Genomic DNA, 25,859 nt, shown 5'->3' with positions numbered 1-25,859 from the left:
GACCCTCCAGACCATAGACTGTATAAAGATGGACAACGGAACACCTCCTCAAAAGTGAAGCCAAAGCAAGTAGAGCTCCCCCTTGGTGACTCGCTGCAGCATAGGTCATAGGGTCCACCCCCTCCATGTTAGTGAATGGGAATTGGGCCAAACTAAAACACTAAGGTACACATCAAATACATTTTTTCAAGGATGGTTTTATCAACTACATCTGCATACAAACCCAATTAAACTTGCAAAGTGATGAGTTCATGGACATTTGAATCCATGATACCAAGCAACGCAGTTATCTTTTACAGATAAACAGGAACAATGCTCCAGTCCACAGTCCTGGAAGTGGCTACATACAAGCATGTCGCAGACAGAACTAGAGATACACTGCCCAGCTAGGTTAGCAAGACTTACAGGCTAGACGGGGATGACTGCAAGCTATAACATTAGAATTATTTACTGAACTCGAACTTGCTGTTGCCTTTGCCCCTGCATAACTTGCCCAACTCTTCTCATTGAGAAAACATGGATTACCTTTAGGGAGTATATGTCATGGAGGGATGCGCTCCATTTTGTAATCCTGTAAAACTTTGGTCTAGTTAATTTTCTGTTATTCATGACATTTTCAGCTGCATCACGGGCATTTATGTGGGTTTTGACAGGGTGGACTTATAGTTATTCTGGTGTCCTGTTGTTCCTGCATTTTCACTGTGCATGTGCAACCAAACTAGTTGTCTAACTGAACTAAAATCACAACTAATACTGGAACAGATCAACTAAAAAGATGTTGACTGCCTGTAGTGAAAGTGAAAAAGCAAGTAAAACCCCATCTCAGTGGCACAATGCTTGTTTACAATAATTAAACTAATGAGTCCAAATAACATGGTAATGATTTGTTGACATGTCACACCCTAATGAATGTCTTAAATTGAAGCAGCCCGCTGATGTTGGCACCTGTTGTAATTTACAAGTAGTTGTCCCTGCGGAACCAATTATTCTTACTTCATTGTTTGTGTTTCTGCATGAGACATAGTTTAGCAGCTGACAGATTTTGTTCCAAACATCTACATTCACATTCATTATTTCACATCTTGCAGAGTTGAGCATCGCCACAGTCAATCGCTCTTAAGGGAAGAGCTGGCAGGGATGCAGCTAATGGCCGTTATAAAGGAGAACAAAGCTTCCAATCGGTGCAATATTGCTCTGAGGCCCACTGTAGTCAGAGTGAAGAAAGGAGACATTAGAGGCAACTTGAATCCATATATCTAGCTGACCATCAGCGTATTGAATGATCCTGGACGTTATAAATTTTACATGTGATGCCTGTTGTGGACACGCCACCATCCACCGAATAAACCTTGTCGACAATCTTTGACCATCCCCCAGCATTACAGAAAATAACACACCTTGCCCGCAAGAAAATCCAATATGTTGCTCTGTTCCAAAAGCTGTGAAACTGAGTAAGTGAATACACTAGGATTACATTTCACCCTTTACCCTCCCACATGGCCCTTAATCTCAAATTACACATTTCTTCCAGACAGAGAAATAAAAAGTGCCAGACCTTAGAGTGTTGCTGAGGGCTGTTTGTACACACACACACACACACTCATGCATAAACCACTGCTAAGAAACTCTTAACAATGCATGAATAAAATGAGATCAGTTATAACATGGACACCTATTGTCATCACCCTAAGAGAAAGGACAATTTCTAAACCTACCTTCAGCCACAGAACTGTGAATCACGGTGGATGAGTTCAACAGAGTTTTCAAGAATTAAATAAACATCTTTTGGTTTTTGCACTGCATTTATCATTTAATAACAGTGGTAAAAATGGGCTAACCAGTCACACTTGCTGTAATATTAAGCTGATGTTTTATATGGCAAAGAGAAAACTTCTTTTTCTGCTGCAGCCATGAAACAATCTAAGAGTAGACAAACACGACAAGTTACCAAATTACCCTCTCAGCTAGTTATTGCTTTGAAAAACATGTTCACACGACTGAATTAAGCAAATAAAAATGTTTTACTCATTTAATGTAACCCAAAGTGACTTATGTGGCTAGCAACAGTTTCAATGTGGGTGGTGCACATATTGTCAGTACCAGCTGGGAGTTTGTTGAAAGTCTAGTAAGCACCATATTGCGACATCTGATTTCATAGTGCTCTTTTGATGTGGAGAAGTTTTTTTGTGTGTCATCTGGTTGGGGCTAATGAAGAGAAAGCAGAAGGGATGAATGTCGCTGTTGCTGCTGCTGCTGGCCAGCTGCGCAGCTCACCCTGCAAACACACTGCAGCGATGCCAACTCTCAGCCCAAAGAGTCTATTTTGACGCTGAGAACTCCCAAGAGGAGAAGAGAAAACTATCTGGCAGAGCCAAATACCCAATCAATTGTGTTCAGAGAGAGAGAGAGAGACAGAGAGAGAGAATGGAGAGGAGGACTAGGAGGCTGAGGTTGGAGGGTTTAACTGAAAAAAAAAAAAAGATCACACTGATGACATGAAAAGGACTGATTCCATATATCTGCACAGAAAGGAAGATCATTTCAGAGGACAAAACATACACTGAAACATTCTCATCTTCTGTCAGTGTACTTGTGAAGTCTGATGGCTATCAGGAAATGAGCCCTTCACTGGAGTGAATAAATCTTTGAACCATGGAACAACACATCAATCGGGATAACACTGATACACAAAACTGCTGGGGGGGCATGTAAAAAAAAAAAAGGAAGTGCAGGACTTAGCATAAACCTAGGATCCAGTTCACACAAGTATTTTTTTTTAAACAGATTAAGCTCTAGCAGTAATCACATCAAAATACAGTGTGATCACGTCGCTTCATTTTTTCCACATTTTCTTGTGTGGTAATTTAACATAATATTCCTCATCCTAGAAAGAAGATTCTTGATTAAAAGGCATTTAACAGCCCACTTGAAGCTTGCCTAATGTGCGGTTTATGCTTTTGCGTCAATTTGACTTCGTAGCTGCAGCCCAAGCCACACGCAGACCACCGTAGCCTGACGTTCACCTCCCCAGAAATGTAACTACACGTCATGGCAACACAGACCACAAGAGCTGTGATTGGACCACTTGGTAGTGGCATGTTTCCGCTTTAGTATTTCTGGCTGCTTCTCCATCTCTAGGTTCATTGGTGATTCAAAATTGGCCGTAGGTGTGAATGTGAGTGTGAATGGTTGTCTGTCTCGCTGTGTTAGACCTGTGTGACTGTATACCTGTCCAGGGTGTTTCCCGCCTCTCGCCCAATGACAGCTGGGATAGGCTGTCATTGGGATAGGCTCCAGGCCCCCCGCGACCCTCCAGAGGACAAGCAGTTACAGAAGATCAATTAATGAATGAATGTTTTGGATCAATAAAGATGGAACACACTGAGGGAAGATTAATTGAGGAGGTTCGAAGATACAAGCATTTGTACAATTTGTCTTTGGTGAAGCAGGAAGTAGAAAGTAAAGCAGGAAGTAGAAACAAAACGACTGACAAAAAAGACACAGCGCTGACTAGCCCTTGGGTGGCATTTTTACAGCTTGAGCTAGATTGATGAGCTCACAAGTATAAATGCTTCGCACTACGGGCATAGGTTACGGCGTCTAGTCCCACAGAGGTATAAACCACACTTAACAATACTCAACTACTCGTCATTCTGCTAATACATCTCTATAGTGAGGCATGGTGGTGGTAGTATACTATAATATACTGTATCATATCATCATTTAATGATGGGAGACAAGCAGGGGAAAAAATACAGAGTGGTCCTTGAAGAAAACCTTCCTCAGAGTGCAGAGACCCGAGACTGGAACGATGGTTAACCTTTTAATAATGACCCGAAGCAAACGGCCAAGACAAGACTGTAGTGCCTGCTCCTGACTTCTGACTGTTCTTGAGTGGTCCCACCAAAGACCACATTTAGACCTCACCAAACAGTTCAGGCAGTTCACATCTGCTTGAGAGGATCTGGAAGAAAGGGATCAACTGCCCAAATCCAGGTGTACAAAGCTTGCACAGAGTTACCCAAGAAAAGACAAGGCTGGATTTGCTCCTTTCTGAAGCTACTGTACTGCAAGCTCACCAAAAAGATTAAAGCAGCTTTACAGAATACACTGTGGACTTAAACTGACCTTGTGAGTCTGTATTTAAACTTTAAACTAAGGCCCTCATTGGTGTGTGCAATACCATAGTTGTGTTTAACAGTACTACTGAATGTGCAGTATTCTGGTACAATGTATAATTCCTTTGTGGAGTATTCCAGCTTTACTAGTTGGCAGATGTAAGTTGTATAAGATCTCATTTGTCATATTTTACTCTTAAAAAAAAAATAAAGTTTCGAAAGTATGAGATGAAAGCCCTGTGATTCAGGCATACTGAGCCTGATAAAGCAGACAAGATTAGCCCCTGTTCCTCCTATTTCTCTCTCTCATACTTTCCAAAAAATTTTGCTTGTTCTTGTGACCTCATTCTAAGATATTTTTATGAGACATGGACACATTTTTTTTTTTATTTTTCCTTTCACATGGAGACAAACTCAATTAAGAAATGACAAATTATTGTGAACTTTTGGATGCTGTGCACACAACGGTTGCACAACGTAACTGGCAATTAACTTAATTAATGTAACTTCCAGAATAAAAGATGGTATTTAAATAATGGCCAGCTAAACGGCGTAAACAAGTAAACATTGGATAAAAGCTACTCTGTAGTGGCTGAAATAACTTGTACTATAAAGAAGACTGTGTCTCGTCTACAAAAGGGCAAGACATTGACTTGGCTGAAGAGCTGCATAATAGAAAATAAAAAAGGGTCCACAAGATCCACATTCTTCCACACCAGAGGATAAGCTGTAAAGCCAATATGTTGGTGTCCACAATAGAAAATATTAAAGTGAAATAAAATCTGTCTGCCAAGTGCTGGACCTCTGAGACAATGCCTTGAGCAGTTTGGCTGTGAGACAAACAGAAACACAGCATGTCTATTTTCTACTAAACTAACTATTTTACGCACCTGAAAGTAGTTGAGGGAACCATTATGTAAATAATATTTATCTATGAGGACCCAGCTCTAAACTGACAGAGTAGGAAGGAATTTGTCTTCCAGAAATTCCCAGTGTGGTTCCTGCCGGTGAACTCAGTCTCCCAGCAGGGCTTGCAGGGACTGGACCTCACATCTCCAACACTCAGCGGACTGCGTGCAGGCCTGTCAGCAGAGCTCGCTCGCGCACGCTCACAGCCGATGGAAAGTTAATTAACTGCCTTTTTGAGGCGGCAGGCCTGTGATAGCCCAGTCACTGACGCGGCCCCATTACCCAGCCTTTAACAGTGATGAATTAGCAATCCTTCCCTGCTGCCTGCCTCCCATCATCGGTGACTTTAGCCCAGGGGAAGGAGCGCTATAGGTTGCTCCTTCACATCGTACATCAGCTGGTTCCATTGCTTGCAGGAGGCTACAGTTTGGGATATTAGAAGAAAATTAACAGACTTGGAGCCTGTAACTGAGGTAATACAAACAAGGCCATTACTGAAAATCAAGAATGCTTGTTAGGTTCTCTTACTTCACGAGCACAAACAAAGCCTTTGTTTCTGTACAGCTGAGGTTGTGGGGAGATAATGATGATGCAGCTGCAACTGAGAAATTATTGTTATTATTTATTTTTTTCCATTCTGGCAATGTTCCATTCAAGCAATTTTAAAAAGGCTAAAAATAACAAAGTGAAATCATACAAATGCAGGATACCCAGAGAGGAGACCCAGTACAGCCAAAACAGAGGGTGCTGCCTCTGTCCAGCAAGCGCTTGTTTATCAGGCATCAGCTAATCGAGGGGTGAGGCCTTGACAGCTGGCGCATCTCAGGGTTAAGTGTTTTGGCTGGGAAGGAACCATCTCAGTTTTACAGTATTATCTCCTTTTATTAGTGGACACAGAAACCAATTTAAATTGACAAACATGGAACTGAGAAATGAAGAATATGAGGTGCGTGGCAAAGCCATATTGTGGTGGCATTTGATTAAGCTGCGGTATTCTTCAGAAGTGACTATGTCGTATATCGTCACACTACATACAATGGAAGGAAGAACCCAACAATTTCTGTGACAAAGCGCAGAGACGTGGAAGAGACAGGTTTGAAAAAAAAAAAAAAAAGAATTGTCAAAAGCCATCTTCTTCTCCCTGAATTTTAACTAGACGTTTCTTTATTTCATTTCATCATTGTTTCTTTGTATTCATGTTTCAAAAGTTCCATTACTGCTCATTAATTTGCTCAGTGTCGTTTTTTTTTTTTTTTTTTATTAAATGTCTGTTTTTTTTTAAATACTGTTTTCAAAAAATTGTATTCACTTTCAATTTGAGTGCAAATCTTTGTATTTTTCACATTCAAACTGTACGGGCGGCACAGTGGCGAGGTGGTTAGCACTGATGCCTCACAGCAAGAAGGTCACCGGTTCGAATCCATGGTTAATTGGTGATTCTAAAATGGCCGTAGGTGTGAGTGTTGTTGTGAATGGTTGTCTGTCTCTGTGTGTGGCCCTGCGATGGACTGGCGACCTGTCCAGGGTGTACCCCTGCCTCTCGCCCGATGACAGCTGGGATAGGTTCCAGCAGACCCCCGTGACCCTTAACAGGACTAAACGGGTATAGAAGATGAATGAATGAATGAACATTCAAATTGTCCTGTTATCAGTTTGTCTGTCACATGTTTAGCACTATGACTTACACAAACCTCTTTGAAACAAAATGTGTGTTCCGTTCCGTTTAGCAGGGTGAATATTACAGTACTTGAAATGATAAAATTGGTGCAACGCCTCTTTACAGTTGAGTAATCATTATTTGTATGTTGCTCAAATTAAAACGATTTTATGACTCAAAACCCATGAGTATTTTAGGGACTAACAAGAGAAAAACTCTGGGAATAACAGTGGGAAGCAACATACACGTTACGTAATTAGCATTTAACGGCGCTAAAGATGTGTTCAGTAAAGGCCAGAGAATGTATTTCTGTCAACGCTCGCTTGTGTTCAAATGAGTGCAACTGGGACAGAGTATTGAAGGAAATCTATAAATATACGCCCAGCTCAAGTGACAGGCATTGTGGTTATTTATATTTCCCGTCGGACTGAATCTCCTCAATGCTGCGTCATAATCCCGACAATCATGCTGATCCAAAGAGTAATCTGCAACTTTTTCCCCACCAGACAGAAAACTGAACATGATTTTAATTACAAATAAAACAATTGCTGTTTCCGAGACAAAGTGGAGTGAGTGGCTTCCCAATCCCACACTGTAGATGCAGAAATGACAAAATCCCCAAATGTAGTTGAGAATGACTTCCCTAGAGTCGGCTGGTAATGACAAGTTTTTTTTTAGCGCCTGAACGACAACTGGTGGTGCAACAGAGATAGAGAAACTACAGAATGGAAACATAAGCCACTGACACATTTAATGATGCAGGGCTGCGATTTGGGAGGGGATGGATACACCAGTAAGCCAGTCGACATCAAAGCGTGCCTCGATGAAATGAAGGCACAGTCGACTGAGTGGTGTGAGGCTAACTTTGCCCCAACACAGCCGGCATTCTGATCACACATCGCCACTCCCACCGCACTTCAGAGGCAAAGCAGCGCAGCCATTTGTCAAGGGTGTTGTGGGTTGAGTAAACTAGCCACTCACTATGCATTTCAGCACAAAATAACACCAACGTGAGCCAGGGGCAAAATTAATATTTTGTTGCATCAGGCAATCCGTGCACTGAATTTAAGCGACGTGCCAACTGACAGGAGGATTTTTGTCTCAAAAAACGAAAGGCCTGGAAGACAAGGTGAAAAAACTGCTGATTATTCCTTATGTTATCAAGGTAAAGTCAGAAACACAGCACATTTTTTAAGCTGACTGTCAGACTTTTGCTTGTAAGTGGAAGGAAGGGTCAACAAGGCCAATATGTTTACATGGTAGTGAATGAATACCCATAGACTAAACAATTCGCAACTAACACTAGTTTTTTTGCACACATTCAAGACCTTGAATTCCAGCGGAATTTAGGACAAGTTAACCAAATTAATTTTAGATTAGGTAGATACTTTATTTATCCTGTGGGAAATTCGGTGTCCAGTAGCTTCATGACATAGAAAAGATATTTAAGTTATATAATAATATGAATGTATAATGCTGTGTAAAAAAATATACAGTATTGGCAGCAATGACCACAGTCCAATTGGTTCCTCACAGGAAGGGGTTTTATAGTTGTATGGCCCGAGGGACAAACAAACTGCTCAGCCTGTCAGTGGAGCAGGATAGAGACAGCAGCCTGTCACTGAATGAGCTTCTCTGTCTGACTATTGTGTTTTGTAGAGGGTGGTGGACATTGTTCATGATGGACTGGGCAACAATGCAGGGTTGGTCTGTATTCATTAAACATGCACATCTTACTCCACAAGTCCAGAGAGACAGAAAAGCAATTTTACATTTTTTAGATGAGGTCAAGAACACTACCGAGGCACACCGGGACAGATACTTGCAGGTTTGGCACGCATGGACAGACACACCAGCTTAAACCAAAAAAAATAAAAATAAAAACATGTGGTGGAACAATGTTTGGAAAATTTTTTTTAAAACTGCTGGTGAGAAACGTTCTAGCCCAGAGATTCAATTCTGAGGACCTCTGCGTAAAACAGAGACCTGTTATGTGTAACGATTACGGTGGAAAATGTTTTCATGTGTTCAAACTTTGTATGGTCTAGCCCCACTCAAGCATATGATATCAGTAAAGATCTGGTTTCTAGCATATATAATTTGACTTTCTGTTGGGATTTAACAACCATGTTACATGTTTGTAGATGTGTCTGAGAACTTCAGTCATCTTAAGAACCAAGGCCTGACCCAGTGATCTGAATCAGTTCAGGTCCAAATGACACAAACTTCCGGTAATTTGTAATAATAGCGGAGTTCGTCTGTGATCTTAATCCCGTGCGAATCGGCCATGTCCGTAATTTGTAAAGTAAAAATGACACCGCAAATGACCAGCCCTATTTCTCGTAACACAGAGGTCCTGTGACAATACTGATCCAGTGCAAATCGGCATCTCTGTGATTTTGGGGTGTGTTTTTACTTTTTCAAGACCTTTGAACTTTTTTATGCCTCTCGTCACTTACGAATTATGAGGGATGTGCTGTAAATCAAAGTTAGGGTACAACGTTGAGATGTCTCTGACCCATTCACCCATTTAGACAGATGAAATCATTAAATCAAGCATTTATGTGTTCATCAACAAAAGGTGGGGCTGATTTAAATACTGAGGTCATTCGTAATTTCTTTCCCGGGATCAATAGTCTCATCATGTTATATATTTTAAAAATACTTTTTTTTATTATCAATTAGAATCCGCAAAGTAACTAAAGCAAGTGTAAAATGTCCCCTGACATACAGTGGAATGAAGCGGAAAGTAGCAGAGACATAAATATGCATAGTAAATTAGAGTAAAACACAGAATTTTCTTATCACGCGCGAATGTGCCACATAATGAGAAACACTAAGAAACTGGACACTGCACAGCAGTTTAGTTCTGGACTAAACGCCACATGCAAAATGTCAAGTAATCTGGCAAAAGGAGACAGTATTTGGCAATACAGTCTAGTCTGCAGGTAAACAGAGAATTCAACTTAATCCAGACTCAAGTGTGCTCATTGTTGGATCTCTGCTTTAAGGCCACATATTTCAAATACAAGAAGAAACACGACAGCACCACAGGTTTACCAGAGTGTTAAGGAAGTAGAAGTAGAAACCCTAGGGATGGACAGAGTGACATGTTCCAACAAAAAACTGTCCATTCTGGTTAATGCAGTTGGTAGAAAAGAAGGAGAGGAAACGGATATTGAGGTTTATAGAAAAGACATTTTTACAGATCGCTACCTGCTTTCTGAATCACACCATAGGATGGAGCACAAACTGGGCTTCCCACAACCAGCCAGAGACCATATGAACAGACACAAAGGCAAAAGACTACCAGAGTAAGATCATTCTTTGGAAAGCTTTTAACGCCTGCCACTCTCCTCACTGAGCTTTTATGAAAAAGCAAAAGAAACATCCAAAAAGAACTGCACGAAAAAAAGAGAAAGCATACCACAGTCCCCAATGAACATATCATCTTCCAATATATGGCTCTGTGGAGTGGTGGCTGATTTCCAAATAGAAAATTAATATGTTTTTCGAGCATGGCAATACACTGAGACAGAGCCTGGTTTATGTGAGAGAGCAATTTGGAAAACACTAGAAACGAGAGGCACACCTGTACATTAGAGGGTTTAAACAGTTCATACACAAACAAATGCAGTTGAAGTGCACATTTATGGAACCACATCAACAGAAGGAGTGTGAACACAGCCAGGATGCACTGAGGACGCATTTCAGTGATCCAATGTCAGATCACATTTGTAATTTATAAATGATTACCAAAAAGGTAAAAGCCCCGTTAATGATGTCTGTTCATTAGTTTAAGGAATTTTGAGAAGTTATTAATCACCTGTTTCTTTATCAACAGAGATGTTTCTGTCACTGCTTCCAACACTACAGCATTGGATTTATGGTGCATATACAGTAGATGTTTTTAGAGTTGAGGTTATAATCTGATCTTTCTGCAGGTCTCTATAATAACTAGTGTTGAGTTAAATAGCTAATAAATGTGTGTTTTCAGTGAGAGAGAAAACGTCACTGCTTGTTCAAGATTTTGTATCTTTACTACAGGTCATGACCCACACAAATAGCGCTGTTCTGCGACAGCAACAGCAGCTGTTAAAATATTCTGTTGCTCCCCAATCTATTTGCATCCTTGCAATCAGATTGGCCTCACAGCAAGAAGGTCCCGAGTTCGAATCCATTGACCGACTGGGCCTTTCTGTGTGGAGTTTGCATGTTCTCCCTGTGTCTGCGTGGGTTCTCTCCAGGTACTCCAGCTTCCTCCCACCATCCAAAGACATGCTGGTTAGGTTCATTGGTGATTCTAAATTGGCCGTAGGTGTGAGTGTGAGTGTGAATGGTTGTCTGTCTCTCTGTGTTAGCCCTGAGATAGACTGGTGACCTGTCCAGGGTGTACCCCACCTCTCGCCCGATGACAGCTGGGATAGGCTCCAGCCCCCCCGCAATCCTTCACCGGAACAAGCGGTTACAGAATATGAATGAATGAATGAATGAATGCAATCAGATTGGCCAGGTCAGATGTTAATGCAAGGGCTAAACAGGGCCTTAGCAACTGGTTTTGGCAATATGTTTCCTAGAAATTATGAAGGCTACCAACTACTGATTAGTCAACTAGTTCACTTTACTGCTGTGCACTTTAAGCAGGAAGTGGACTAGTCGCCAATCATGTGCAATAACACAATAACAAGACGGACGCCTCTGAGAAGACAGGTGAGGAGCCTGGTGGGTAGTTGCAGCAAACTAGCAGCAGTTCATCTAGTGTGTGGAAATAATTCGCATAAGATGAAGCCCATTCTACCGTGACATGCAGAATATGTAAGTCAGTCCTGAAATACAACAAATGTACTACTGCAATACACACTCATCTGAAAAGGCATGCGCTAAGAGGAACGGTCCATATCCTCTCAGCGGCAATCAATTAACAACTTCACCTGTGGTAACACTCTAACTGCTATACACGGAAAAGTCTTCAGAGATTTACCGCATTTTTTAATTAATTTTTATCCTGGTTACAATATCCTAGCTTACAACACGATGTAAACACTTAAATGGTACTGACTGTGCCAATTTATATGGGCTAAACATATGTGCAGCACACAGTATTGATAAGCTCACGTGTTTATGCTGTTCTATTAGTTGACATTGTTGCTGTGGTTGAAGAGCGTGTTTTTTGTCCTTGATGCCAGTGAATGCACCATGCGAGAGACAGAACTTATGGTAGAGATGAGAGTTTGCCGAACGAGAGTCAGCCTGACGGTGTTTATGGTGTTGGCGTGTGGTACAGCTGACAGTAGCCCAATGTTTAAGCTTCAGTTACCTGCAGAAAAGCCTCCGCAGCTTCTTCTGTGTGAGATGCTACAATATGTGTTCAGATCAAGAATGTAGATTTCACTGTTGCAAACCTTTACTTTCTACGTGTTTCTACTCATAAATCCATTAATAAATCATTTGTATTATTTTAAAGCGAAGCGAAATGGAATGAGGTGCGGTAAAAACCAGGATAGCAGAGACCTACCTGGGAACTAGAGAAAGAGTCAAAAAGAAAAAGTAAATGTATCTCTTGCTGTTACATTCTCCTGCTGCTGACACCTTTAATCTTCTATCTGATGCCAGATATAAAGTCCAACAATCTGTTTCTGAAGCTGATTCACTGTACAGCAGCAATATGCTTCGCAGTGTGATTTTACTTGAAGCAATGTGTCACTTCCTCTGTGTCTCTCTGGGGTTTATCATAATTACATTCATTATCCAATCTAAACACCTACCTTCTATTGTAAGTTCTAGCTTGACCCAAACTTCATTCAGAGCACAACTCCCTGGGCAATTGTAATTGATGTGCACTTGTTCATCATGTTCTTTGGCGAATACTTGCTAATAGAGTGGGACAGCTCAAGACCCCACTGTAATCACAAGTGTTTAGCTCTCATTCTTTTTGCTCTCTTCATCTCCACAGCTAATTACAATCAATAAACATGAAGAGTAAACACGATTCATTAGGATTTTCACTATATCCTTACACATTAAACAGGCCACAGGGTGAGGTTTTTGGAAGCTCACCGCCACCCCAAAAACCTGACTTAAGAAGCACTGTCAAGCCTCAGTGCTGGATGTGCGATAGATATAGTGAGCACGCCGTCAAGAATAAAAACCCTTTGAAATTGCCATGAAGCTTTTGAAGCCTATGTCCCACTGCTCAGCGCTCTCAGGGTTTTCATCTCTTCCCATCTCTCCTCATTTGCAGAGGAGCTCTCAAGGCCTCGCTGAGCAGCTGTAATGAACTCCGAGGAAAAAAGCATCCACGGAGAAGAGGACTGCAATGGACAGCCAGACATTACTGTACTCTACGTATGTGCCCGAAAATGCCGTGTGAAAACACCCTGCTCGCCACATTCAGCAAAGTTTTAGCTAAGCAGCAAGGCTTACCACTCATTTTCTAAGATATCCTTTAACAACTGAAGCGTATCGGGATCGAAAGGAAGAGATGCTTGCCCTCTCTATTCCAAAAAATAGTCTGTTCCCCCTACTGAGCTTCAACTTCACAGCTTTGGTCATAATGGGTGTTGTTCATTTTCTATCTGAGTGGATTTTCGAGGCTGTGGAGGCCACCTACCGGCGTGTGCGCAGTAGGTGGTGGGAATCTTCAAAAGCAAAAAGGAAAAGACTGATAAACATACAAACAAACAAACAAACAAAGGCACTCAATAGCAGCATGGTGAATGGAAACACTAGAAATGAGATGTTTTATCAGTCTGATAAAAAGAGTGACTCTATAAACTAGCACCACGACGGAAACTGCTGTAATGAGACAGACACGGTCGGGAAATGGGTTTAGAAAGTTGTGGTCTGATGAATAAAAAAAGCCCTTTAATTTACCCAAAGGATGCAGACTTCCATTTGCGACAGGGATAACTTCTTCTATATGGAGGGGCAATAAGGTTTAGAGGGATCTCAGAGACTTCTACAGGCAATGAGGTGTATCGCCTGCAACATAAAAAGAGAGAGGCACATTGAAGGTGTTCATGAGGCACATTTCAAGAAGTTCATGAAAATGTAGTATATTTTTATTCAGAATCAGACAGCAAGTGATGCATGGGCAGTGTCATGTTGCAGCGTAAACAGGGTGTTGTGTATACCACGAAGGGCACCATGCTAAGCCTGAATGTCGCGGCTGGCAGAAAGAAAGATTACACTAGTCCCCTGCCTACAGCATTTTAATGCCTTCAAATCAGGACCGGGAACTCTCATACTATATGCATTATCACAACAGCTGAATCAGCACCCAGCTCAGTGCCAGGTAGAGAGTGGAAAGAAAGGAGGAAGAGGAGGAGGAGGAAGGAGGCAGAAGATGAGACAAAATCAGAACGTATACCAGGCTGAATGTAATGTGAGATGACAGCAGAGGCTGTGGAGAACAGATACGGACAGGAAGGAAGCGCAAGACAAGAGGAAGCAGATTCAAATTACTTTCTGTTATCTAAGTTGTTGCTATCAATGACCTCAAATCTAAAGTGTCCCTTATTGCCAGCGGTACATTTTGTCACATTCTAAAGGACAAATGACAGCATTCCAAAGTGCAGAGCATTCAGTACTTAGTCTGATCACTTTGTTTCCTGGTTCCAATTTAAATTAATGTATATACATAAAGTTTTGGCTCTCTCCAACTGTGAAATGAAAGCGTATCAATCTCAACTGCTACTTCAACTAAAAAGAATTTACTGCAGCACTGGTCCGTGTACTTTTAAAATTTAAAAATTAAATCGAAAATAAGTTTATTTGATTTTTAATTTAAAAACAAAATATGCTGAACAAGTAAATGTACCTTTGTCATGGGAAGAAAGAAAGAACTGAATGAAGGAACAGTCTTTATTAGATTCATATAAAACCAGAAGTTTGTTGTAGGTAAAGAACAAGAGGTTGTCTACATAAAACGGACCACGGACATGACTTTGGAACAACATTCAGAGGAAATTTCAGACTTTATGACACAAGGTATGCCATCTGAAGAGCGTTTCTCTTCTGAATATGGACAAGCACCAGGTTATTCTGAAGGGAAATGCAGTTTTTGTGTTTATTTTAAAAATCACGATATTAGAAAAAATAATAATATAATAATAACTTTATTTATATAGCACTTTTAAAAACAGGGTTTACAAAGTGCTTTGACAAACAAAGCAGAACAAATAAAAGGAACACAGTTAAATTAAAACTCAAAACTTAAAAATTAAAGAGTAAAACGAAGACGACATCACAAAAAGGCGAGTCTATAAAATTGAGTTTTAAGAAGTGATTTAAAAGAGGTTACTGATTCTGCAAGCCTTATCTCCTCAGGTAGGTCGTTCCAAAGCCGAGGGGCAATAACAGAAAAAGCTCGGTCACCTTTAGATTTAAGCCTTGACTTTGGGACCACCAGGAGGCCCCCACCCGAGGATCTAAGGCTGCGAACTGGCTCATATGGGGTCAACATTTCTGTTATATAGCGTGGAGCCAGGCCAAGACGAGCTTTAAAAGTAATCAGTAAAATCTTAAAATCAATTCTAAAACGGAACAGTGAGCCAATGGAGAGAAGCTAAAACTGGGGTGATGTGATGTCGTCTGTTAAAACCTGTGAGAAGCCTAGCTGCTGCGTTCTGGACCAGTTGGAGGCGGGAGAGAGACTTTTGATTTATGCCGGAAAGGAGGGAGTTACAGTAGTCTAGTCTGGAGAAAATTAATGCATGAATAACTTTTTCCAAGTCAGAATGAGACAGTATAGGTTTAATTTTGGAGATGGTTCTGAGTTGGAGGTAGCAGGACTGGACAACTGTTTTAATCTGTTTGTCGAAGGTGAGATCTGAATCAAATATGACTCCCAGATTTCTAGTAGTGGGTTTAATGTTAGTGGAGAGTGGGCCAAGGCTATTTGTAATGAGGTTGGTGTCTGTGTTTGGGGGACTGAACAAGATGATTTCTGATTTTGACTTGTTAAGTTGAAGAAAGTTTTGTGCCATCCAACAGTTAATATCATTGAGGCAGTCTAAGACAGCAGCTAGGCTTCTCGGGTCATGCGGTCTCAGCGGAAGGTATATCTGTGTGTCGTCTGCATAGCAATGGAAAGAGACGTTGTGTTGTTGGATGATGTGGCCTAGTGGAAGCATGTAAATAGAAAATAAAATTGGACCTAAAACTGAACCCTGCGGTACACCACAGGTTATTTGAGCTGTAGATGATGTATAATTACCTATGGTGACCGCAAAGGTTCTCTCTAAAAGGTAAGAATGAAACCAACTAAGCGCAGTATCCTTGATGCCAACCCAGGTTCTGAGGCGGTCAATTAAAATGTCATGATCTACAGTGTCAAATGCGGCACTGAGGTCTAAAAGTATTAAAATTGCACTTTCCCCTCTGTCGACTGTTAAAAGCAGGTCATTTGTTACCTTAAGGAGGGCAGTTTCTGTACTATGTAAAGCTCTGAAACCTGATTGAAACTTCTCAAAGATGTTATTATGACACATAAATGCTAAAAGCTGCGATGAAACCACCTTTTCTAAAACTTTGGATAAAAACTGGAGTCTGGAAATTGGCCTAAAATTGCTAAGAGCAGACGGATCAAGGTTTGGTTTCTTTAAAAGAGGTTGGACCACAGCATGTTTAAAACTAGAAGGAAAAATGCCATTTTCCAGCGAGCTGTTAATAATCAGCAAAATAATGGGCCCAACTGTGTCAATGACATCTTTTAGAAATTTTGTTGGTATAATATCAAGACTGCACGTAGTTGATTTCATCTGGGACATGATTTCAGATAAAACAGGCATAAAATCAGGTGTAAAATTACTAAAATATGTGTGGATGTCCCTACTGACATGTAAGATGCGGTCTGGAGGAGTTATTTTCTGCTTGATATCATTGACCTTGTTGATAAAAAAGTCTAAAAACATCTCACATGTTTCATCAGAGGCATCGCTAAAATGGCTGGTGGAGGGAGTAATGATGGCGTCTAAGACCTGGAATAAAATTTTGGGGTTGGAGTGATTGGATGAAATGAGATTTGAGAAGAAAGAATCTCTTGCATCTTTAACTGCTTTTTGGTAAGTCTTCATAGATTCTTTCCCAATAAGAAGTCTAATATCAATTGTTACAATTCTGGTCCTAAAAGCTAACTTGAAATACCCCAAAATACACCGGCTATTGTGCTGTTGCGTCAAATTCTGTGTAGGGTATCACCAGTGTCAAGTGATTCACCCTCTGATTTACAGTCTTGGTTTGGTGGACGTATCATTTTCCTTAATCCATAGAGACCAAGGATGTTTATCTTGGCCTTTCAGCTGAAGAGCTGATTGAATTAGCATACGATGATGTGTTTGTCAGCTTCATCTTGCAGAGATGCAATGCATTTCACCTCACAGCATCCTATGAGCAGGGTTTATTTAAAAAAACAGACCCAGAGCAGAGGGGTGGGCATGGCCATTTAGATGAATGGAGGATTGTCCATAAATAAACCACCTATATCTCCTCTTAGTGTCTAGTGCTGCAGCTGGCTGGGTAATGGAAGAAGCAGCCACTTGACATCGATCAACCCCCTCAATGAGGACAGATGCCAACTGATATGCTAGATAATGTACTGCTCTCTCTCTGATGCTGATGACCAGGATGGTGCTGATGCTGGGGTTGGTTCTACTGTATGTTCACAACTCAAGGCATCCAAAATCAGCATGTATAATTGCTAAATTCAAAGCTTTTTGTGTTAGTGAGCAATCTCAATAACAATCATATTAACTTTATTAGAGTAGAGAAGCCTACTTTTAACTAGAAGATATTTTGAAAAATATTTTAATGGAAGTAGCAATCTAGTAAATGAATAGGACTGCAGAGTCTTTAATAATAAAAGAACAGTAAAACACATCATTTTCAAAGATGAACTCGTGTTTAATCTTCTATCTCTTTGGGTTCCCCACAAAAACACTGACAGTTTTTTGCTTCACATATTGCCTGTTAACCCCGCCTGCGCCCGAAGACAGCTGGGATAGCCCCCCCCCCCCCCCCCCCCCCCCCCGCGACCCTTCACAGGACAAGCAGGTACAGAATATGAATGAATGAATATTCCCTGTTATAGAGTCTGTGAATTTGTTCAGAATTTATTCATTTCAAGGTAGTTTCAGAATAGCGTGGAGAAAAACATCATAAATCTGCATCTGCTGGTGTGAACCATAAGAGCCGAACATAATTAACTCCTCATCCAAATTACAGCACATCCAAATTACGGCCACTTATGTTACTGCAGTAATCAAGGGACCGTATAACACCAGGTGACAAATGATGCAAGAAAGGGGCCCGTTTTGTGCTTTGGGCATGATAAATAACTCATGAGGCAGTCTCAAGTCTGCATATGAATTTAGCTGTTTTGTTATAAGGACGTTAAGCACTACCTAATCATACCACAATCCTAAAACCTGATAGTTACTAAATTTAAAAATGGTTGGTTTTGATGGGTCATCTTGACTAAGATAAAACAACCAGAAATGAAGTCTTTTCTTAAATGTAAACTGTTAAACCTCAGTGATGTAGCTTGCAATGGGAAGGTCCTGCATAAACTGTAAATATAACTGCACTGTGCCATGTGGATAAACGTGCCCTTCAGCACAAATGGGTTGTGCTCTTTTGCAACCAGGAGCTGCGAGTAATAATCTCTCATCCACAGAGGTTAAGTCCCGGATGGAGATTTCCCACTGCCTGCCATATAAGCCTCCTGTTATCACTGGAGTGCAGGTTCCATGCTTACACAATACCAGTTTCTAGACACACTCAGTTCCAAAACTTGTAAACTCTCAGAAGGCTGGGAAAGTGATTTCAAGGACTAATTGAGCTTAATAATGGAGCATATGCTGGAAACAAAACTCCCGAACACACCCACACGGATAAACACACAAAGTCAAAGAGTCAAAGTCAGCACAGGCAGACACACTGTGTGAGCTGTGCTTCCAGGAAATGCCCACTGCTACAGCTAAAACATGCCCAGTCATGTATTCAATATATTATGTTTAGAGTTGTAAAGTGAAGCCAAATCACTTAACTCTCACATACACGGGTCATTTCTCTGTGCTTACAGTAAGCATGCACAAAGTGTGTACACACAAATGTGTCTGCTTACTTCAGGTTCTTGTTTCACCTTCTCTCCCCTCTATTCTGTCCTGTCTCCATCAATTTACATCTGGCTTCATGCAGATGGCTCCTGCCATGTGAGTTGGGTACTCGTCAAGGTTTCTTCCTGTTAAAAAGTTATTTTTCCTTGCCACAGATAACTGGTACTTGCTTTGGAGTTTTCAGGCTCTGGGTTCTGTAATTATTTAATCGTTATTAATACTGCATAATTTGATTTGAATTGAATTGAATTGAATTGAACTGAACTGAACTGAATTGAACTGAATTGAATTGACACTCATGTTGGAACTGACATGCCCCATCCCCCACTGCAGACTCAAAAGCACTGGTGTCGCTCGCTGGTGTTGCGGAGTTAATCACTTTTGGCCGTGCAGCCACACGGACATTACACTAAAACAATCATCTGATTTTGGGAGCAGGCAGCAGGAATAGGAGAGGGGGGGGGTTGTGGGGTTAACTTCCAGGGGTGCCAGCGCTGGTGAGGAGTCAATACTGTATGCTCCCGCTCTTAATCAGCACAGTACAACAAGGTCAGCTTATCTGGAAACAGCCCTACGCTGCTGCTGCACCACAGCCACTCCAGCACCATCCATCCAGGAGCAGCTTCCATACAAGAAAGACATAAAACAAGAACAGAGGCAGTGTTTGAGTCTCTCTGCGACACACAACACTAAGCTACAGAGCGTGAGAACTTTTTATTTGTGTCGACACAAATCTCAGGGACCAACCAAACCTCCTTCTTTACTTTCTCCTGAGAGATGTGTACTGTGTACTTCCGTCAGTTATGTAATACAGAGTCTGCTGTGTGCTGCACTAGTCAACAAGCAGGTTTAAGCGGTTTTGCTTTATATAATGCTGAAATCCAAATCTCTCTCTTTTTGCTAGATACAGTCACTGCGGGCATACGTGCTCATGGTATTATCGGACAAAGTGCATTTTTTTTCTGCCTTCATTCCGGGAAATAAGGGATCAACAAGCCTTTCGTGTTGCACAACGGTCTTAGAGGCCATGTTGGCCTGATAGATTTATAAAGTTGTCACGCACTGATTATGACAAGATCAAGGCATTTTTTTTCTCCAAATAAGAAAATTAAAAAATGGCATATAAGTGGTGTTCTGAGACAATGAAGCATCGACCCACAATATCATGTTGACAGAATCCAATTAACCTTTGCCGCTTCAATGTGAGACCTTTGGAAATCGGCTTTGCTGTGGTGCCCCTCCCTCTATCGTTCTCTCCATCTCTTTTCTCTCATCAGCATCACATCATTTATGTCTACAGGGAGAGACATTTATAAGCTAAGAAACAAAAACAAAGATTTAATTATTCATGGTGCCCAGTTCATGTCATGTAATGAGGCGTCCCTAAAAGAAAGAGGTAAATTCTTGATTAATTATTGCAGGTTATCATGCCTTTGAGGGATGTGTGCTGGAATCTGTGTTACAGGGAAGGTTTTGTGTTGAACTGGGCCACTGTGTTGCACTGTGCATCACCACCACCACCAGTCCAGGCTGAACAAACCGCTTCATGGTGTGTTCATGGCCTATATCTCTTTATCCCCCAGGAGGAGATCAAGGAATCGAAAAACAAACACAGGCCTTGTAACACATAAGCATAATCGGGAATGTAGGCCTGGCTATGTCTGGCTGTGTAATTCCTTAAGGATAGGCTAACATGCTGCAGAGGAATGCTAAACAAAACAGTTGTGGTGAAGGTTTGACCATTACCAATTCTACCTTCTCTCTCATGACAGAGCAGAGCTGTACCTTTCTGTTTCAGTGGACTGCATCAAGAACATGAGAGTGTGTGTCATTAATCTCACTGAGGGGAAAACGAAAGAGGAAATTTACTCATGTGGACATTACCCATTTTGAAATATAGGGAGTGTAGTGGAGTTGGTTATTGTATAGTGACAGTTTGTCTGCAGAGGAAACCTCATCTACATGGCACAAACTGGTAGTGTTGTGCAAGTTCACACTTGTTTAACACAGATTAAAATGAACTCAGTCATGTTCACAGTCCACAATTTAGTTTATAGTCCCTGAAAAATAATGAAATTTACTTTTGTTTCTTTTTTTATGGAAAACAATCATTTCCTCTTCCCAAAGTGAATTAATATTAGCACAGGCACAGGTTACTGTCATGGTTCTGTGTTTTGATTTCCTGTGTTCATGTTTTTGAGTTCCCTGCTTTATTTTGTTAAGTTTTTCCTCGTTTCCTGTCTTGCCTTCTTCCTGTCCTGTGATTTCCCACCTGTGTAACTGTCTGCCCCGCCCTGATTGTTTTCACCTGTGTCTCCTCTGCCCTTGTGTGTGTATATAGTCTTGTCTTTCCCTTTGTCCTCTGTCGCATCATACTGTTTTTCCATGTCTTTTCAGGAGAGAGAGTTACTGTTTCCATGCCAAGTTATGTCAGTTTTTAGTCTTATCATGTTCAGGTGTTCTTCTTGTTCTGAGTTTCGTTTTTGGATTATCCTGCTGTTTCCTTTGGTTTGATTAAATTCGTTTTTGCCTACTCCTGCTTCACTGCCTGGTGTCCAGCATTTAGGTCCTACCTCACCCCGAAAACCTTCACAGGTTACATTGAAAAGCTAATGATGTAAGCTAGCTACTGTGTTACCCTTTCTTAAGTTAACAACAGATATTTCATAAAACTGGCGCACTTCTCTAGGTTGGTGGCTGATTTGCACTTGTATTTTCACTTATATTTCAGCAGCACTGGTAGCTATGTTGTCTGAAACACCAGTTGCACAAGTCAAGCCAGAATTAGCCCTAAAATATGAGCTCAATGGACAATGACGTTGTATCTGTTGGGTTTCAACTCTTATAATCCAGAAGTTAGTAAATTTTTGGTGCAGGCTGTGGGCCATTAAACCTTCAACTAGAAAACTAAGAGTGTTAATCTACTGTTTAGATGAATAATAATCCAACACCCAACACTGGCAAACATTGAACTACAATAAGGTTTAATTCACTGTAATACTTGTGGTTACAAAGTATGTAAATGTGCATCCTTTAAAACAGATCCAGTCTAATGGCTTACCTTGTGTTTGCATTGTTAGGTTTAGAATGTGACTTCTGTTCAGTATGCCCTGTGATCCATACAACTAATGTTAGATATATGTTTATGCCAACATGTCAACACTTATGGAAAGAGAATTCTTCAGAAACACTTGAGGAATGCATTCATGGATCGGTGTACAATGGAGAACCATTAATACCCTGTGAATTATGTGTTAGGTCTTGAGTAATATTTAAGTATAAAATCCAACGTCCTAATTTCTCCAATAATGCTATGAGTCAATAAATCAGTGAAAGAAATCAAATTAAACTGTCATCATGTTTGTTGTCATGCTTTATGTTTTTTGTTGTTGTTGTTGTTGTTGACTGAGGGCTACCAAATATCCTTTGCCCTTATGTACCTCATGGATGTTTTAATAAACCCTGTCTTAGCGAATTATGATGAATTCACAAAAATAAGATGCATACAGTTCAGGAATCCAAACACTGTAGCTTGTACAGTGACAACATTTAGTGCTTAAGTAAAACGTTTCTATCATGTTTGTCCTGTATTGGCTGATCAGAGCTGAAACAGACCATAGTCTTACTCCTTCATAGCTTTTTTATAGAATTTTTTTTCACACAGGTGTGTTGGTGCATACTGTGTGAAGGCACATAGCCGCTGGCTTCTATAGCCCAGTTAACCGCGCTGTGCTTCTTCTCACACAATGCAGAGTGTGCCAAGAGCAGACCTAGTGGAGCATGTTACAGCTGGAACAGTTTCAAACTGAATGCAATACATCAATATAGCATGTGTTAAAGCAGTACCTCGTACAGCCCTCACTCTGTGGATGTGGACAAGAAAAAATGACCAATAAACAAAAGCCAATTAGAGACCGCAAAAAGAGAACAACTGAAAGAGTCTGCAAAAAATAACTGAGATGTGATGTAACCAAAAAGACACCAGAAACAACTACAGATAATCACCATATTACTAGAAGGACATGTAGAATGGACATAAAACAACACGCAAAAGACCACAGACACCACTATAATGAATCACCAACATATAAAAGCACAATTTGTCACATCAAAACTCACGACTCAATACGGTTCACGATTTTTGTTCACGATACGATTTTCTCACGATTTTTTTTAATCAAAATGAGCTACAGACAAATTATGACCAAATAAAATTATCTTTTCCTTTCTTTAGAAACAATCTCACAAGTAAACTGGTGTTAACTGGTGTAATTCAATATCATAATATAATAATAATAATAATAATAATATTCAATATCAATAGCCCTCATTTTCAACGATGGAAAATGGCCTCAAATCTTTTCCAATAAAAGAACCAATTGCCCTGGTAATTTCTTGCGTTGTTGCGTTGTTATGGGGGAGGGGAGATGCAAAGCCTCTTGTCAGGGTGGTTTGCCCCCTCGGCAATTTTCGCTCACGAGGTGGCATAACGTTACTTTGCTTCTCACTGTGGTGGCGGCTAATATGCTGCTGCATGTTGCTTGTGTTGCTGCTATATGTTAGCAGTCTCTTGCAATATTTACATGCTGTTTTGGTTTTGTCTGTCCATTTCTCACCGGTTGTATTTGTGTATATAGGGAATCCAAAATGCCTCCACCCAGGTGATTTAAAACCGCTCGGTGCATCCTCTATTTCAAAGTTGTTGCCTACCGTCGCCATGCCTTCCCTCGTTCTGTGCCCCGTACCTACGTAGTGACGTAAGTCACCAACCAGTGACTTTTTTAAAGATTACGTAACCTATTTTTTTTTTAAAAATAAGAAAAAGAACATATCCTACTTCTCTCGCATTCACGATTCATTTTTTCTGTCAACCGGTGCGAATCGTCACACATTTGTACCATTTTTTAATCGTGTCACGATGCATCGTTACATCCCTAGTCTTAAAGTTATACAATTTTGTAATAACAGGTCTATTACAGATTAATTATATAACAATTGGGGGAAGCATCATGTACAAGCTGTTAACATCATATACTCACAATATTCACAACTAACTGCTGATGTATCCATCCAGAATTATTCTCCTTCCCAGCTCCGCTTTGGTCCCCACCACCTCCTGAGGGAATTAGGCTCGTATGGTTGACTTTGTTCACCAGGTAGTTGCAAACTTTTTCTGACATTTCAGACCTAATTTAATCATCACACTGAAGTTTTTATATTTGGACTTTTGGTTCAGATATTTAATGTTCAAATATCACTAACTGGAAAATGGATGGGTCATGGAAGATAATAAAAAGACAATAAAAATAAGTTGCATCGTAATTCTCAGTGGCTTCTGCCCTAGAAGCAACACGTTACACAAATAAATCTATCAATGCTCGACACCAAAATATGTATTAAAGTGGTTTAAAAAACGAAAAGTTGCAAACAAAAGACAGTGTAGTGAAGCAATTAGAGAACAGCAAGTATGGCCTGAAACGCTGGTGTACTGTATATTATTGTTACAGACAACTCAAAGATAACTTTGAGAATGAATCCATTTCTAAGCCAGAGCGTGTAGAAACATTGAAGGTTCAGAATACAAAACCATTTGACTGCATGTCATATTCATATGCATTATTAGTAAGCATTGCCGTTTTACCTTTGCAACAAAGGCAACAAACAAAATTAGAGTTTGTTACTTGGGGCTCTCATTAAATTGCAATGAAGAGTCAGCAGGAGTTTTGGAGAGCCTAGCGTGAAAGCAATGGGAAAGGGAGCACGGTGTTAACGACAAAATGAAGGAATAAGAAGCAGCCTCATTTCCATACACTGCATTACAGAAATGAAGTGATGTGAAACTATTAGTCTTTTTGAGTAATGTCACAACAAAAACAGGAGCTATAAAGATTAGAGACTGGGCACAGGAGGGAAACTTCTAGCAGTGTACTGAAAATACCTCTCTACCACAGATGTGTAGGAAAAGAGTAAGTAGGTAGGTACTGGTATTATAACCAAATACAGTATGAGGCCAAAAACAATAGTTTTTAATATATTTGAAACTATTGAAAAAGTCATATTAGTGAGGCCATGTTGCTGCATGTAGGTCCCACAATCCAAGATCCTGATGGAAAGTTATCACGATGGCAATTACTTGGCACTTGCACAGTAAATAATTTCTGATGAAGGAATTTGTGCTTATTCATATTTTAACTGATGATAAATGCAGCACCTATCATTGGTGTGGCAGTGGTTTAGACTGGTGGCCATTACTTCTCATTAAAGACACAACCAACCAAGTTGTGATTTTTACAGAGGATTGAAAATGGGAAATAATCTCCCCACACAGCTAACCAGCTCCCAAGCTACACCCATGAAAAGTAGACATATAGAATGACAGAGCCTTATACACCGATCAGCAATAACATTAAAACCACTGACAGGAGAAGTAAATATCATTATGACAATACAATGTTCTGCTGGTAACCTTTTGGACCTTGATTCCTAGGGGAATCCTTTGACACCATGTCAGTGTCAGTGACATGAATATAACACTTCTGTAGCCAGAGGTGAATGGTGTGAGTTAAGCCTAATTTACAGTACCGTGGCACGTTGACAGCGAGGCTGGGGCTTAGTGGGTTACCACATTGAAAGCATTTCTACCTGTGAGCTGATATGTCCGTATTGTTTTGTAATTAAGGACACAGTAGGCGATGACAGGCCAGCTGTGTTGAGTTTCACTCTGCACTTAACACATGTCAAGTCAAAGTCTGCTTTATTGTAAATTCTGCCATATGTAAAGAACATACTGAGGATTGAAATCACGTTACTCAAAGGCCCTAGAAACTAGAAATATAAACATCGGAGATAAAAAAGAAGTCAGTAAATATAAAAAAAACTAAGGCACATAACAGATTGAAATGAGTCCAATGGCGGGTGTAACTGAGAAGTTCATGTTGGAGTTGAAGTACATAGAGAATATGTCAGAGTAGATGGTGTGTATGAGCCTGAAAAGAAGGAGAACTTCCTTTGGGAATGTCCACATGAGTAAATTTCCTCTTTCTTTTTCCCCTCAGTGAG

At 40.5% G+C, this 25,859-nt stretch overlaps 1 protein-coding gene across 1 annotated transcript in view; it reads right to left on the bottom strand.

Annotated features, from left to right (window-relative positions):
* Positions 1–25,859, bottom strand: part of iqsec1b (IQ motif and Sec7 domain ArfGEF 1b) — a gene marked incomplete at its 5' end in the record, with an annotated part of 173,659 nt that overhangs the window by 106,200 nt on the left and 41,600 nt on the right. The window contains one exon of the mRNA XM_084543947.1: positions 13,558–13,665. Within this exon, the coding sequence (XP_084400073.1) occupies positions 13,558–13,665 (108 nt within the window). The remainder of the gene's footprint in view (positions 1–13,557; positions 13,666–25,859) is intronic.

The sequence above is a fragment of the Chelon labrosus genome (assembly GCF_963514085.1).
Source record: "Chelon labrosus genome assembly, chromosome: 4".
In the NCBI taxonomy this organism is placed as follows: Eukaryota; Metazoa; Chordata; class Actinopteri; order Mugiliformes; family Mugilidae; genus Chelon; species Chelon labrosus.
Note: the sequence above shows the minus strand (reverse complement) of the source record. Positions and strands in the feature narration are given on the sequence as shown.